This window comes from Musa acuminata, chromosome BXJ3-5, assembly GCF_036884655.1.
Source record: "Musa acuminata AAA Group cultivar baxijiao chromosome BXJ3-5, Cavendish_Baxijiao_AAA, whole genome shotgun sequence".
NCBI lineage: Eukaryota > Viridiplantae > Streptophyta > Magnoliopsida > Zingiberales > Musaceae > Musa > Musa acuminata.
Window position 1 is genome coordinate 2,617,844 of NC_088353.1, and position 13,669 is coordinate 2,631,512.

At 39.4% G+C, this 13,669-nt stretch overlaps 1 protein-coding gene across 1 annotated transcript; it reads left to right on the top strand.

Annotated features, from left to right (window-relative positions):
• The first annotated feature begins 10,795 nt into the window (after nucleotides 1–10,795).
• Nucleotides 10,796–13,466, top strand: LOC135637692 (probable WRKY transcription factor 14). The gene is made up of 4 exons (XM_065150409.1): nucleotides 10,796–10,962; nucleotides 11,046–11,603; nucleotides 12,158–12,298; nucleotides 12,795–13,466. The coding sequence occupies exons 1-4, from the start codon at nucleotides 10,931–10,933 to the stop codon at nucleotides 13,309–13,311; spliced, it is 1,248 nt and encodes a 415-aa protein (XP_065006481.1). The 5' UTR covers nucleotides 10,796–10,930; the 3' UTR covers nucleotides 13,312–13,466.
• The last annotated feature ends 203 nt before the right edge of the window (nucleotides 13,467–13,669 follow it).

A 13,669-nucleotide genomic window follows, 5' to 3' on the forward strand; every position in this document is an offset into this window, starting at 1 on the left:
AAATAGTTTAGTCGATTTGATCAATGCAAGATGATTCTAAATTGATTAAGATCGATTTAAACTTATTTGACCAGAATTAAACTGAACCAAATCTAAGTTAGACTAGTTTATAGTGATTCTAAACTAATCATATGAGGATTATATATTAGTTTAATTAGATTCCAATTGAATTGATTCTGGTATAAATTAATTAGATTGATTCAACTAGTGTTTAGGTCAATTGAGGGTTAACTAGGGTATGATTCTTGATACTAATAAGGTTGATAGATTATTTATGAGTTTTAAGTTATTGACTTTGATCTACTCGAGTCTCGCTCTAATCGAATTCTCCTGGAGAACTCTTTCTCTCTCAACCCGAATGACCCTAGTTAGGGATTTGTCTAAGCAAGAACATATGGGATATTCCTCTCATGACGTAGAGAGTGGATGATCCTCTATCGACACTCAATAGCCCTCATAAGGTCAACTACCACTCTCAATGACCAGCTGTACTAGATCTGGGACAACCAAACCTATAAGTCTGATATCAAAGAATGAAGCACTCATACAAGACATCCTTGGTGTCTCAAGTTTAAGGACCAGATATACCACTAGGACTACGGAATCCTTGTCTAACAATAAGGCATCATCAACCATCCAGCATTCCGTAAGCGGATCAATCAGTGAACTCATTCTCCAATGAGCATATGTATTGTATCCCTAGTGTCCTTACATGAGCAGCTATGAGACCAGCTGCATCCATCATATGGATGGATATACAGCACACCAGTCTGTTCGGTTATCACAATGTCCCTCTCGAGTAACCTATGATCGGAATTATTTAAGATATATGTTTAAAGGTGAATCGATCTCATTTTCGTGATCTCATCACGATCCGATTCTCATTTCACAAATCCAAGGACATCACAATATATATATATATATATATATATATATATATATATATATATATATATATATATATATATATATATATATATATATATATATGCAATAGTTATAAAGTGATATATACCAAAATATAATAAGCAAAAAGATTTTGTATCAAGTCACACTTGTCATCACTCACGTGATTGGCTTGTTGGGCACCTATGACTAGCACCAATCTCCTAACATATTCAACTCCAGCCTAACATCTGATTCCTCCTACTTTAATCAATTTACCTCTCCTCGATCTAAGCTAGTCCTACATTACTCAAAACACAGATTAGATCATAAACTCATCAATTGATTTCATTATCAAAATCTGAGATTCAATAGAGAGTGGTAGCCAACCTTAGGATGATTATTGAGTATCGATAGAGGATCATCTACTCTCGATGTCATGAGAGAAATATTACATATATTCTTGCTCAAACAAATCCCTAGCTAGGGTAATTCGGATTGAGAGAGAAAGAGTTCTCTAAGAGAATCCGATTATAGTGAGACTCGTGTAGAAACTGTATGGGCCTGATAGCACCATGCCCGGTATACAGTCTTTGGGATATTAGATGAATAAGAGACTATAGGTACATAAAAACTAAGGATAGATATGTCCAAAGGATTTGATTCTCCGGTATCGTTTGGGGACTACGGCGTAATGACATAGTACGTTCGTAGTCGATGAGTTGAGTGAATTATTATAGAGATAATAATTCACTAAATTAGAAGGAGTCTTGACAGGTATAACTCACGGCTAGCTCGATATTGGGCCTACAGAGTCACACACATATGATAGGCGTTGCAACGAGTAGAGGTTCGAATATGAGATATCCGTTGGAGCCTCTATCTTATTGGATATCCAATAAGCCCCTAAATTATTAGATCTTATGGATGAGATCCAATAAGAGCTACTAAGAGATTATTGGGTAGAGACCTACTAATCTAAGAGGCTTGGGTAGTTGAATGGAGATCCAATACCCAATATGGTAGGATATATTAGGGTTAAGTTGACAAGAGACCTCTATAAATAGGAGGGAAACAAAGGCTCATAGGCTAGAGGTTCATTTTGGCTATCTCCTCCTATTCTCCTCTCTCCTTCTCCTTCTCATACTATAGCCCTTGTTTGAGGCGTGTGGCAAGCAAGAAGGGGCAACCCCTTCTTGATTGCATAGTGCACACGAGGAAGAGTTTTGGGTAGCGACTTGAGGAGCATCTTCGTAGCTTATACCGTGTGGATCACCACTAGAGAGGAGGACAATTGACCTCCTTCATCCTCTTCTATAGATCTATAGGTTTTCAGGAATATACGATCTCTTTAGGTAATTGTCTTACGCATAGTTTTTCAATTTCGTGGGTTTTTTTGCCCACCAACTTTTGCTCAACGATGAAACCTTCTTTTCTATAGGAATTCTGTGATTTTATTTTTTCTATTCTTCCATTACGCATGTGATGTCGCCCCAGATTTTCTAACAATAAATGCATCTTGTTAAGTTATGTTGAGAATTATAGTGTCTATAAACTCTATAATCCTATCATAAATAAAGTTATGATGTTGAGAGATTTTGAGTTTGATGGATAACATATTTAGATTTGGAAAAGTGATGAGAAACATAAGAAAGTTATAGTTTCAGAAGAGGATGATATAATACAAACAAGCACTGAAGAGGCATTGTCAAAATTATCACCTAGTCACATGATTCAAGAAATCCGATTATAAGAAGGATAAGACTGATTTAGGAGCTATATGATGTGATTGGAATGATTGATACTAATAATGATAAACCTTCTTTATTTATCTTATTACATGATATAATTCATTAACCTTCGAAGAAGCTTGTAGAGAAGATAAATGACAATAAGCTATAAGTGAGAAGATTCAAGCTATTAACAAAATGATACATGAGAATTTATTACACTTTCAATAAACCACTAAGCAACTAGTGTTAAGTGGATCTTCAAAATAAAAAAGAAATATACAATGAGAGATGAAAAAATACAAGACCTGATTGGTTGTAAAGAGATACAAATAATACTATGGGATCGACTATGAAGAAGTATTTGCACTAGTTGCTCGACTAGAGATAATAAGATTATTTATCTTCCTAGTAACTCAAATGAAATGAAAAATTTTATAAGTAGATATCAAATTCGCATTTCTTAATGGAGTTCTTGAAGAAGATGTATATTTTCAACAATCCCCTAGTTTTTATTATTCATGAATAGGAAGACAAGTGAATAAGTGATCGATATGCCTACAAAACTTCTCAAATTTAAAATATTTTAATAACTTCGAAAGAAACTTAACATGTTAGATGAAATAAGTTTAACAGGAGAGAATATTAAAATTAGACTTGTTAAAGTATCATAAAGAAGTTAATTTCATCAAAAGAAAGGTTTATTATGTCAAGAGAATTCATTGCATCAAGAGGAGAAATAGATTAAATCCCTATAGAAGCACAAGCCAAATTAGCTATTGGTTCTTGAAAGAGAGTGATTCATTTTGAGTATAATTAATATAATATATATTTAGGAACTAGATAAACCACATGTTGGGTCATGAAATATATATAATTTTGAAGTGATAAAGAATTTTGAGTGAAAGATAGAATATCTTACCCTGTCTTATCCTTCCTTTATGTGATAATCATATTCCTTCTTCCTATCAAGTTTAACAAAAACTTCTATTAGATCATTCTATCATCAAATTCAATTTAAAAAATAAATATTTCACTCGAATGTTTTTTATTTAATTATAAAAGTTTCAATTATTTTGAATTTAGGATTTTTAGGGGATCACGAATGATACCTAAAAAGGGGCTATGTTAAATTAATGATCAAATTTGATCTTATTAACTAAGCTATTCTGGGAACGTTGTCAATGCTATTATTTTAGCCAAACGTAATGGTTGTTAACTATACGGACAAAGGTTCAAGCTCTCTTTCTAACTTCAATCTAATATGGTCAAACATGAACGTCAATTCAAATTAACAAAATTGCAATTGTTGTGTCCAGAATTGTTGAGTATTTGGCATTTGAATGAGAGAAAATGTTTATCGAAGATGAAAAATATTTATATTTTGTCTCTCGTCCCACTTTAATATGATGCCCATATTTTGTATCTTACTTCCAACATACAAAAGACTATATCGGGGTTTTATAGTAAAATTATTCCAACATTTAAGTATGCATTTGTAGGCGTCTAAAGTTCGTAAAGTGTTTGTTTAGTAAGTTTTTAAATGAAAATATTCTTATATCATTTTATATAGTTTTATTCTTATAATCGAGTTTGATAAAGGGACATTTGGATGATATAACACCGGTAGCTGATTAGATTTCATATGTCAAATCCTCATTAATCGATTACCGAAAACAATGATAACATCACTCACAAATGATAATAATAGTATCACAAAAACACCATTCCAGTAGAATAGTGCTGAAAGTAAATTTGATTGGCACAGCAGGAGACCGATTTAACATTGCCAAAGAGGTCATTCATCATGTCATCGTCTGGTGACTCTAGACTTTGTTCAGGTGCACCAGAAAGCTCTCTCAAGAACCGGGGGAGTCTCGCAAGAGTCACAGTGTTAATCCAGCCGGTGACAGTCGTCACGTCACATCTGCTCGATCCAAGACAAAGTCTTCACCCAGTAATTGCAACTTTAACTTCTTCCCATGTCTTACTCCCAGCTACAAAAATTCTTGAGAGGATGTACGATCAAATCTGCTATTCTGCTGTATACAATCCTTGTGACGGCTCAACAGAGGTGGGACCTAAACTCATCAGCCATAGCAGTGGCAATTAACTTTGTTTCAGACGTGTCGATCAATCCTTATTCATTTCAAGCGCACTCGTTTAAGAAAAGGACTGTCACTCTTTAATGGTGGCCGTAAGGACGAACAAGACGTTGTCATGTTTGGTGAGGTCAAACAGCAGGTAGATATCTTCATGTGTTTGTGGGTTTTCCTCGATGAGGGATTCTTGGACATGCTCTTTCCAGCCCACCACCGCAATTGCATGCATTGCTTGCCAAACTCCATCATTCTGTCTGGGAAAGAAGCCTGCAAGAGTGTTCTTGGCTTTTGGAGTTTAGTGGGGTGGGAGGGACTCCACCAGACTGGATTCTGCTGTGAGGGAGAAGAAGAAGAAAAGGAGCGGAGAGGAGGCGCCGATGCATCTTATCACTGTCGTCCGGTCCAGATCATGTGACTGTCATGCGCGGGCCACTCCACCCGTTCGCCATGGCCCGGTGGACTGAGACACTCCACACTGTTGCCTGTGCTCTCATCTTTCTCAATTGCGTAACCTTCTTGGACTCAACTACAGCAAGCGACAGCATAAGTACTGCACATGATGAACAACTCAGCTGATACATCACTGGGTAATCGTGATGCACTGTGCTTGAGCGCCATGCACACCAGCCTTGAAGAGCCCACCGGAAGAAAGAAGCAAAAGATGCAGTGATGTTCATGCCAGAGACTGAGCTCTGCATGCCCACCAGAACTGAGTCTGGAATATATCCGAATCCATAGATGTTTCACGTGACCAGTCACTGAGAACCGGAGGATGACACGAATTCCTACACGCATGCCGTCCACCAGAATATGTACAAGACGCCCATGATTTTATGCGTTTGCTGTGATCCTCTTTTTGTTTCAGGATGTTGATTCTTCTCTTCATCCGGTGATTCCATCCTTGAGATCGATGGACACAGTTCATCCAAAGAGTTGAACCTGCAGCATCCGTGTCTGATTCAAGTGGGAACCTGGATTCATCTAACTGAGATTTCAAGGAATTGACAATGGAGGCAAAAAGCTGTACTGAGCTCTCATTGGAAGCAAAAGCCACCGATCTGACTCAAATCACATGTGAGATAACCATATGCCACACTATCCAATGCTTACAGTCACCCTTTTATTTCATCACTTGCAAGTAAGCATTTGTATATACAGTCTTCCTGTTCTCGAGGCACCCTAAGCTGCATGGTGCTTCTCTTAGCCTTATGTTGACACATGCCTTGTTACCCTAGCTGGAGAGTTCTATTTGACTATGGGGATTACAGGATTTGGAACTGTTTGCTTAGTTTTACTATTGAAAGATTAGTATGCTGCTCAAATATCGAACGCAGAGGGTGAGTAAATCTTTTGACCATGATGATCAGAAGCATATTATCTCGGAGACCAAGTCCAGTTAAGACCATGATGAACTGAAGAGGCGAACCAGAAATCGGAAAGCTCAAACGTTAACGCACGTATCTATTCAACCAACCAAAGATATGTAAACACTGGATTGCTGATGTTATGGTGAGTCACACAATTTCGCAGGTGACGTAGGTTTTGATCGGCATGCATGGTTGTCACCGTGCATTGGTCGGCGTGGTGCTAATAAGCCCTTCAGATCACCAGATTAGTTTAAGCATCACGATGCTCGTTGTCAGCATCACAGAAGGAGAGGAGGTGCAGCACACTGTACAGGCATATGGGCCCTGCTGGAGTTAACATCGTAATAGGTTAATGGAATTAGGGTTTGGATCACATGCATGTGGGATGCTTCTGATTCCAGCTCTGAAGGAGGGCGAGGGAAAAGGTGGAGCGGGGGGCGGCGGGGGGGGAGAGAATCCCAGTGAGAGTTTGCTCCCCGGTGGGAGTTTCTTCATGCAAGAACGTGGGCAATATGCTTTCGAGCATTAATGCCATGAGTAAGAAAACTCCACATGACAGGGTTTTGATGACTAAATGGAAGGGAACCGATTCCTGTAAGAAGTATATATAGGGCTTGCATCTACATGGCCAAGTGGCCACTTCATGGAATAAACAAAGTTAATCTGTCCAATTCTGTGTTGTTTAGTGCCTTAATTATGACTTTAGTGTGTCAGTGGAGAATTTTTTAGAGAGAGAGAATCAATTGGTGAGGCTCTGATTTGGGTGTTCTGTATGCCTTGATTAGGCTAGCATTACAGATAATTATATACAGATGCTTATGCATCAATTGGGGTGTGTGTGTGTGTGTGTGAGAAACATGGTGTCATGTTTTGCTATCACATTTGTCTACTACATTGCAATATATATATATATATATATATATATATTGCAACTATTTTAAATTGGGGTGACTCCCAAGTCTACAGAATATTCTTTTCCTTTGCTTCATACGTTCATTTCAAGGTCTAAAAAGTGAGTGACAGATGGAGAGAGATGATATCATTGAGCTAGAAGACAAAGGGTTTCGGAGGATGTGACCGTAATGGAATTGAGGTAATCAGTGAGAGAGTGGGGATAAGTTGGCACTCATTTGGAGGGTTCTAAAGTTTCCCAATCCCCATATCTTAGAGAGAGAGAGAGAGAGGAGATAGGCTGATGAGATAAGAAGATTCTGAAAGGGTCACATCAGATAAGAAAAAGAAGTCTGCCATCCTCTCAATGATCATTGGTGCATTGAAAATTCCAACACTAACTAAACAAAACAAGAACCATAAAATGAATTAGCTATAAATATTATTGCCAGCACACCACACTTCCTATGAAACTTATCCTTCCTGTCTTGTTCCTTTTTGCCCCTTCCTCTACGAAAACACATGTTAACAACACACCCACAATGGACAAAGAACTTGAACCCAGCCATGCTACAAGCTTCCTTCCACGTTCGGACTGGCAGCTTTGAGGTAGTCAATGCGAAGAGAGATTGCATGAAGAAGCTCATGCCACAGTTTCCAAGCAGTGCTGTTCATATGTCCTTTTTGTATTTATGTTCACTCTACCAGCAAACTACATGGATTTAGCAGTGTCGAGTTCTGCAAAGATCAAATTTTTATCACTGGATTTCCAAAGCAGTAACAAGTTTTCCTGCTATAACGATCTCACTGCTCCTTTATATTGAAACCCCACCAGGTCCGATAGGGCCACAGAGGATCTTACTGTGGCATTCTACTAGACTATGTCAGATTTATATGCACAGCAGTGGAGGACTGTCAGTGTTTCCAAATAGTACATCTTCACTACCTGATACAGTGGAAATTAAAGAGATACTATGTACCGAGGACATGTAGATACTCTCCATCTAATTATTTCAACGAAAATGAGATACTTTTTTTTTTATTGAGACAATTAGATAAATTCCTCAAAGTACTAAAAAAATATTCTATAGTGTTTGAAAAACTAATTATTCATTAATAACTAGCTTTAGCGGAGCAATCTAATGACTAATCTTATTGTTGTTGCTAGTCAACAATGAACAGGTTTTATTGATAGTAATCAGGTGGCTTAGAAGGCAATTAATTTTTTTGGGCTGATCATGCTCTTTTTAGAGAGAGATAAAACTTGGACATTATACAATTATTATTGGAAGTAAAAGAAGTACAATCTTGATCATCACCAAGTATTCTTATCATAATTTTTTTGAGTGAAAACTGGGACATTATATAGTTATTATGCAAGATTTTTAAAAAAAATGTATTTTTGATCATCACAAATTAATTTTATCATACTCTCATTTTAATTTAAAAATTGCATCTAGAGTTCCACCACCTATATTTGATGATATGGTAATCATGTATAAAACTCATTACCTTAAATTGAGGGTTTGAAATCTTATTCATTAAATTTAATGATTGAAATATTAGTGTATACTTTATTCAACCTTAAGTTGAGGGTTTGAGATCTCATACCGTAAAATTATCTAAAACATTAGGTCGTCTAGCTAGTAAAAATTTTGATATAAACCATTAGGTTGTAATTTCACTAGAAAGTTGAAGGCTTTAATCACACATACAGACACTTGTTGTAAATGACCTACTTATGGAGATAAAATGCTTAAGGTTTAACTACATTCTACAAAATATGACTTGCAAACAATCCACTTGAGAGCAATCAAACACCCCATAAATTCTTAGATTACAATTACGTCGAAAACATCACCACCTTCTTTTTATTCATTTTCATTTTGACAAAAATAATACCATAGCCTATTCTAACTGTTGTATGTTGTACCACAAATTAAACGCATGCCAAGAACAAAATTGTGTTCCTCGTTTGTCCTTTTTTTTTCTCTTTTATTGGATAATATTGCAAGCTAAAAATCACCCAAATTCTATCTTCTTACACCAATATACAATCTTCTGACACCCAAATTCGTGTCTGTATTGGCCAAACTATGTCATGCTCAACAACCAATTCAGACAATTTATTTTAATTAGCTTGTGGAGAACAATTAGTTCTCTCTCAGATAGCTGGTCGGAAGATGCCAATGCCCAACCAGTATGAAAGTGTTTGCTGAGAATATAGACGAAGACAAACCCACGAAAGGACTACTGCCCTCATTTGGTTGACTCAAAGAGTCAAAAGCATGGAATTGTAACTTTTGAGGACCAAGAAAAAAAAAAAAAGTGGTTCCACCTCACTGCAATATTTGCATTGACCACTTTGAACAGTCAAATTCCTCTCAGACCAAAGAAAACTAAGCAAAACTTTCTGCATTGCCAGAAATGGTCTTCATTGCACACACATCTTTTCTGATGAAGTCAATGGATGCACATTTATCTTCACCATCTTGTTTTTAATATGCTAGTTTTCTTCTAACATAAGATAATTAAGGTGATAGATCAAACTGTTCAGACAATTCCAAGCCAAATGATCCATTTTATGTATTACTAACATATCTCCACTTTGTCCAATGGTGGCAACAAGATAGTGCATATCCACAAATATGAAGAAGAAAACCTGAGATTAAAGGCTTATGATTAAGAATGTAGGTGATTCACCATAACTTGTTTTGGCTGTAGGTGTTCCTCATTCCCTAATCGGGAAAGGGAGGAGAAGATAAACAATGAAATGATGATGTTCTTAAACACAAAAAAAGAATTTATAGGAACTTCCCTAAGAATGCGACCTTTCTTTAGTTTAATCCTTTCACAGCTAAGCAAGTTAGGTTTGTCTATAAGAAAAGAAAACACCATGTTTCTTGCATTACCATATACAATAAACAAATGACCAGGGAAACCAATAATTAAGATGGTAATTAACCTGGTAATAAGCACGAGGTTAGAGAAAGCATATTTACTCCCTTGGTGTCAGTCATTAAATAGATCTGTGTGCTGGTCATCAGAGGGTTGTGGGTTGCTTAGATGGATATAAAGTTGTACACGTTATTGTTCTCATGGAAACAAGCGGAGACACCATCAACATTGAAAGAAACATAAAAGAATGAAAGATGGAAATTGTTCTTTCTAGGTCTTTTTTGTTGTTGAGTGCATGAAAGACTTTATATGCATAAGCTAATAATGTAGCATCAAACATAGAAGGATGTGAACTTGCAATAGAACAACGAGAGCTCCATGCAACAAGAGATCTCAACGCAGTATCAGCACATCTCTGCTTCTGCCCTAACTATGCCTTTCTCTTGGATGGGAAGTGGGTGGAGAATGGGAAGAGAGCAGTAGCAGTTTCTAATGGGAAGCTATGTAAAGCCGGGAACTGCGGCTGCCTGCCGCCTCTCTTCTTCCACGGCTCATTAATTAAGCAGACATTTTGACAGGTCTCCTCCCAGAGAACACTAAACAAAGGAAGGGAGAATGCATCATCACCATCTCCTGTTGGAGAAATCCATCAAGATATAGTAACAAGGCAAAAAGCTACAGAAACTACTACATGATCGATCAGATGTGTAGATTTTTGACACGGTAGTCACCACAAGCTTGATCGATCAAACTCCTTTCAGTATACTTCATGTCTCTTTGTAGTCACAATCGGCAAAAAGTCCGCTTCTTCTTTAGATAATATATGTATTGTTCTCTCTCTCTCTCTCTCTCTCTCTCTCTCTCTCTCTCTCTCTCTCTCTCTCTCTCTCTCTCTTCTCTCTCTCTCTCTCTCTCTCCACTACAGTAACTACTACTTTTCTTAGGTTTCAAGAAGAGAGACTCCAGTTATATCTTTCTCTCACACGCCTAGTCCACCTGATCTCTCTCCCATGCTTCGAGAGGGAGAAGGAGGCGAGGAAAGCTGAGAACCGGAAGCATGGGACTAGGCGTCGGGTGCGATACCATCAGGCACTGATTCCCTTTACACTAATTAATCTCTCTGGTGCTGCTAGCTAGCTAGAGACATGTGTGACTGACTGTTTCTGGTACAGGATGGAGAGCGATCATGGTGACCTCGCGGACATAGTCCGAGCCGGTGGCCGAAGCGGCCCATCGAACACCGAGTTCGAGCCGGTTGCCGAGTGGCAGCTCCCTTCGGGGCCGGTGTTTGTTCCTACGAGAACTGAAACCCCTACCAACAACTTCGGAGATCCTTTCCTCAACCTCCGCGACCCTCTGCTGAATCAGTATATAGGAGCGGAGTTGTTTGAAGGCGCAGAAGCTATGGTGGCACCGGCCAGTATGGTCGTAGCAAGCAGCAGCGGACATGGCGGCGACGAGCGGCTTCTTGTAACTCCCAAGATGCTAACCGGCGGCGAGCAGGAGATTAAGGGGCCCTGTACAATCGTCTCAAGGGTTCTTCAGATCTCGCCTGTTGCCGGCAATACTAAGCCTTCCCCGCTTCCACCGAGACTGATAACGCCGCCTCCCGTAGGGGCCGGGGAGATGATGATGATGATGAAGATGAGCAGCGGATCCATAGCCGAACCGGTGGATAATGATGGTGGAGTGCAGATCTCGTCCCCCCGGACTCCAGGGATCAAACGAAGGTTCGAGATCGACAAATCCTTCTCTTGATCTTCCTATGGATTTAGTTCTTGGGACTTTTCTTGTCTTCCTCTCTTGATCTTCTTCTTTTCCTTGATCTTCCTGAAATCCTTCAAGCTTGGGTTGGGTTGTTTTCAGAAGATCCATCGTGACGATCTAGAGAGAGTTCTATTGATACGTACGAGTCTTCAATGTATACCTTCGCACAGTCACAGCTACTTTAGTTGCTTTCTTTCGATGGGAATGCAAGTAAAAGGAATTATCTTGTCCGAACTGACAAAAGATTGATAGCAATCTAAGAACTTGTGTCATCAAAAGTGGGAGGCTCTTTTTCTCTCTGGTAACACCACCAATAGACTTGGGGTTTTCAGGTGACATACAGACACCTACAGAGTCCCAAGAACAAGTTCATGTTTCGGCAACTAAGAACATCAGCTAATTTCCTTCGTTCTAACTTTATATTTGACAGATCTGCTGTTGTTGTTGTTGTTGTTGTTGTTGTTTCTCTTCCTATCTGTGCAATTGTGGTTGAGATTGTCTGGACTTGTTTATGCAGAAAAAGCCAGGCAAAGAAGGTGGTGTGCATTCCTGCACCAGCAGCATCCAGCAACAGGTCCAGCGGTGAGGTTGTTCCATCTGATCTATGGGCTTGGAGGAAGTATGGCCAGAAACCAATCAAGGGTTCTCCTTATCCAAGGTACATTTTCCCATCATTTATGTGCTAAAATATTAGTCTCCTCATCTGCAAGAGAGACTCGTTGTGGTCTTTTCACTTCTTCCCGTGTTTTGTTGGCTAGTTGAGGCCTTCCATTGCTGCTGCAAAGATAAGCGCATAGAATAAGTGGCAGTGAGATCCAAAGGCAAAAAAACCTCTCGTTCTATCATTTTCTTTTCTTGTCTTGCTCTACTCTGACATGCTTGGATCCGTTCCATAGGTTGTCCTCTCAGATCATTGCATATACCGAAACTGATCATGATGGTGAACATTACAAGATCATTTTTGTTCTCTGAGAATCCTACATTGAATGAGAAAACACACGCAAATGATTATTCTTGGCGAGTTTTAGTCTCTCACTGTTCAATCAATGTTTGAGCTTCTTGAATCAAAACAAGAAGTTATGCTTTTCTTTGCGTGGTATATAATGATGTGTGAGTTCTGGTTTCAAGAAGCTGATGAGTTGCATGCACATCAGGGGCTATTACAGATGCAGCAGCTCCAAAGGATGCTCGGCGAGGAAGCAAGTGGAGCGCTGCCGAACTGATCCTAACATGTTGGTCATCACCTACACATCCGAGCACAACCACCCATGGCCTACGCAACGCAACGCGCTCGCAGGATCCATACGATTCCACCCATCCAAGACTGCCTCAAGGAGCTCCGGTGGCAGCATTCTCAACTCACCCACGGCTCCGAAGGAAGAGACGCAGGAGGCAGCAACCATGTCGAGCGAGGCTGATGAGATGGGGAAGACGACTGAGCAAGCTGAAGATACTGGGTTCCACCAAATTATCCACCCAAGTTACGAGCCAACGATCCCAGAAGCGGATCAGCCCGATGACCTCTTCGCGTATTTAGCGGAGTTGGAGGCCGACCCGCTGAGCCTCATCCTGTCCAAAGGATTCATGGAAACAAAGCCAGAGGAAGGGGGAGGAGACGGCTCCATGGACGACCCCTCCTTCAACATGTTCGACTGGGCAGGGAGCTCATGAAGGAAAGCAAGAAAGGTTTATACCAAGACCTTGCGACAGCAAAGACTCACCTCAGTAGTAGAGGGGAGACAAGAGAAGGAACAAAAAGTGGAGATTTGTTATCCTACAATGTAAAAGACGTTCTCGTTCAAGGTCTAGCTATAAACCTTTTCGAAGGATGACCTTTCTTGCGTGTGTGTTTCCTGCTCTTTGGTTTACCTAAAGATCGAGACTTAAAGGAAGGAGGACTGGGTGTTAGCCGGTGAATGGAGAGGAAGAGCACGAGAGGAGAGAGACCCACGAGTTCGGAAGATTGGAGGGTGAGACATAAAGCTGAGCAACAGAAACTTCAAACAGTAGCACAAGTACACGTCCGAAA

Excerpts from the sequence above, each read along its gene's own strand:
- LOC135637692 (XM_065150409.1), top strand. The coding sequence starts at position 10,931 with ATGGGACTAGGCGTCGGGTGCGATACCATCAG. Across the intron at positions 10,963-11,045 it reads GTCGGGTGCGATACCATCAG|GATGGAGAGCGATCATGGTG; the intron begins GCACTGATTCCC and ends TTTCTGGTACAG. Across the intron at positions 11,604-12,157 it reads ACTCCAGGGATCAAACGAAG|AAAAAGCCAGGCAAAGAAGG; the intron begins GTTCGAGATCGA and ends TTGTTTATGCAG.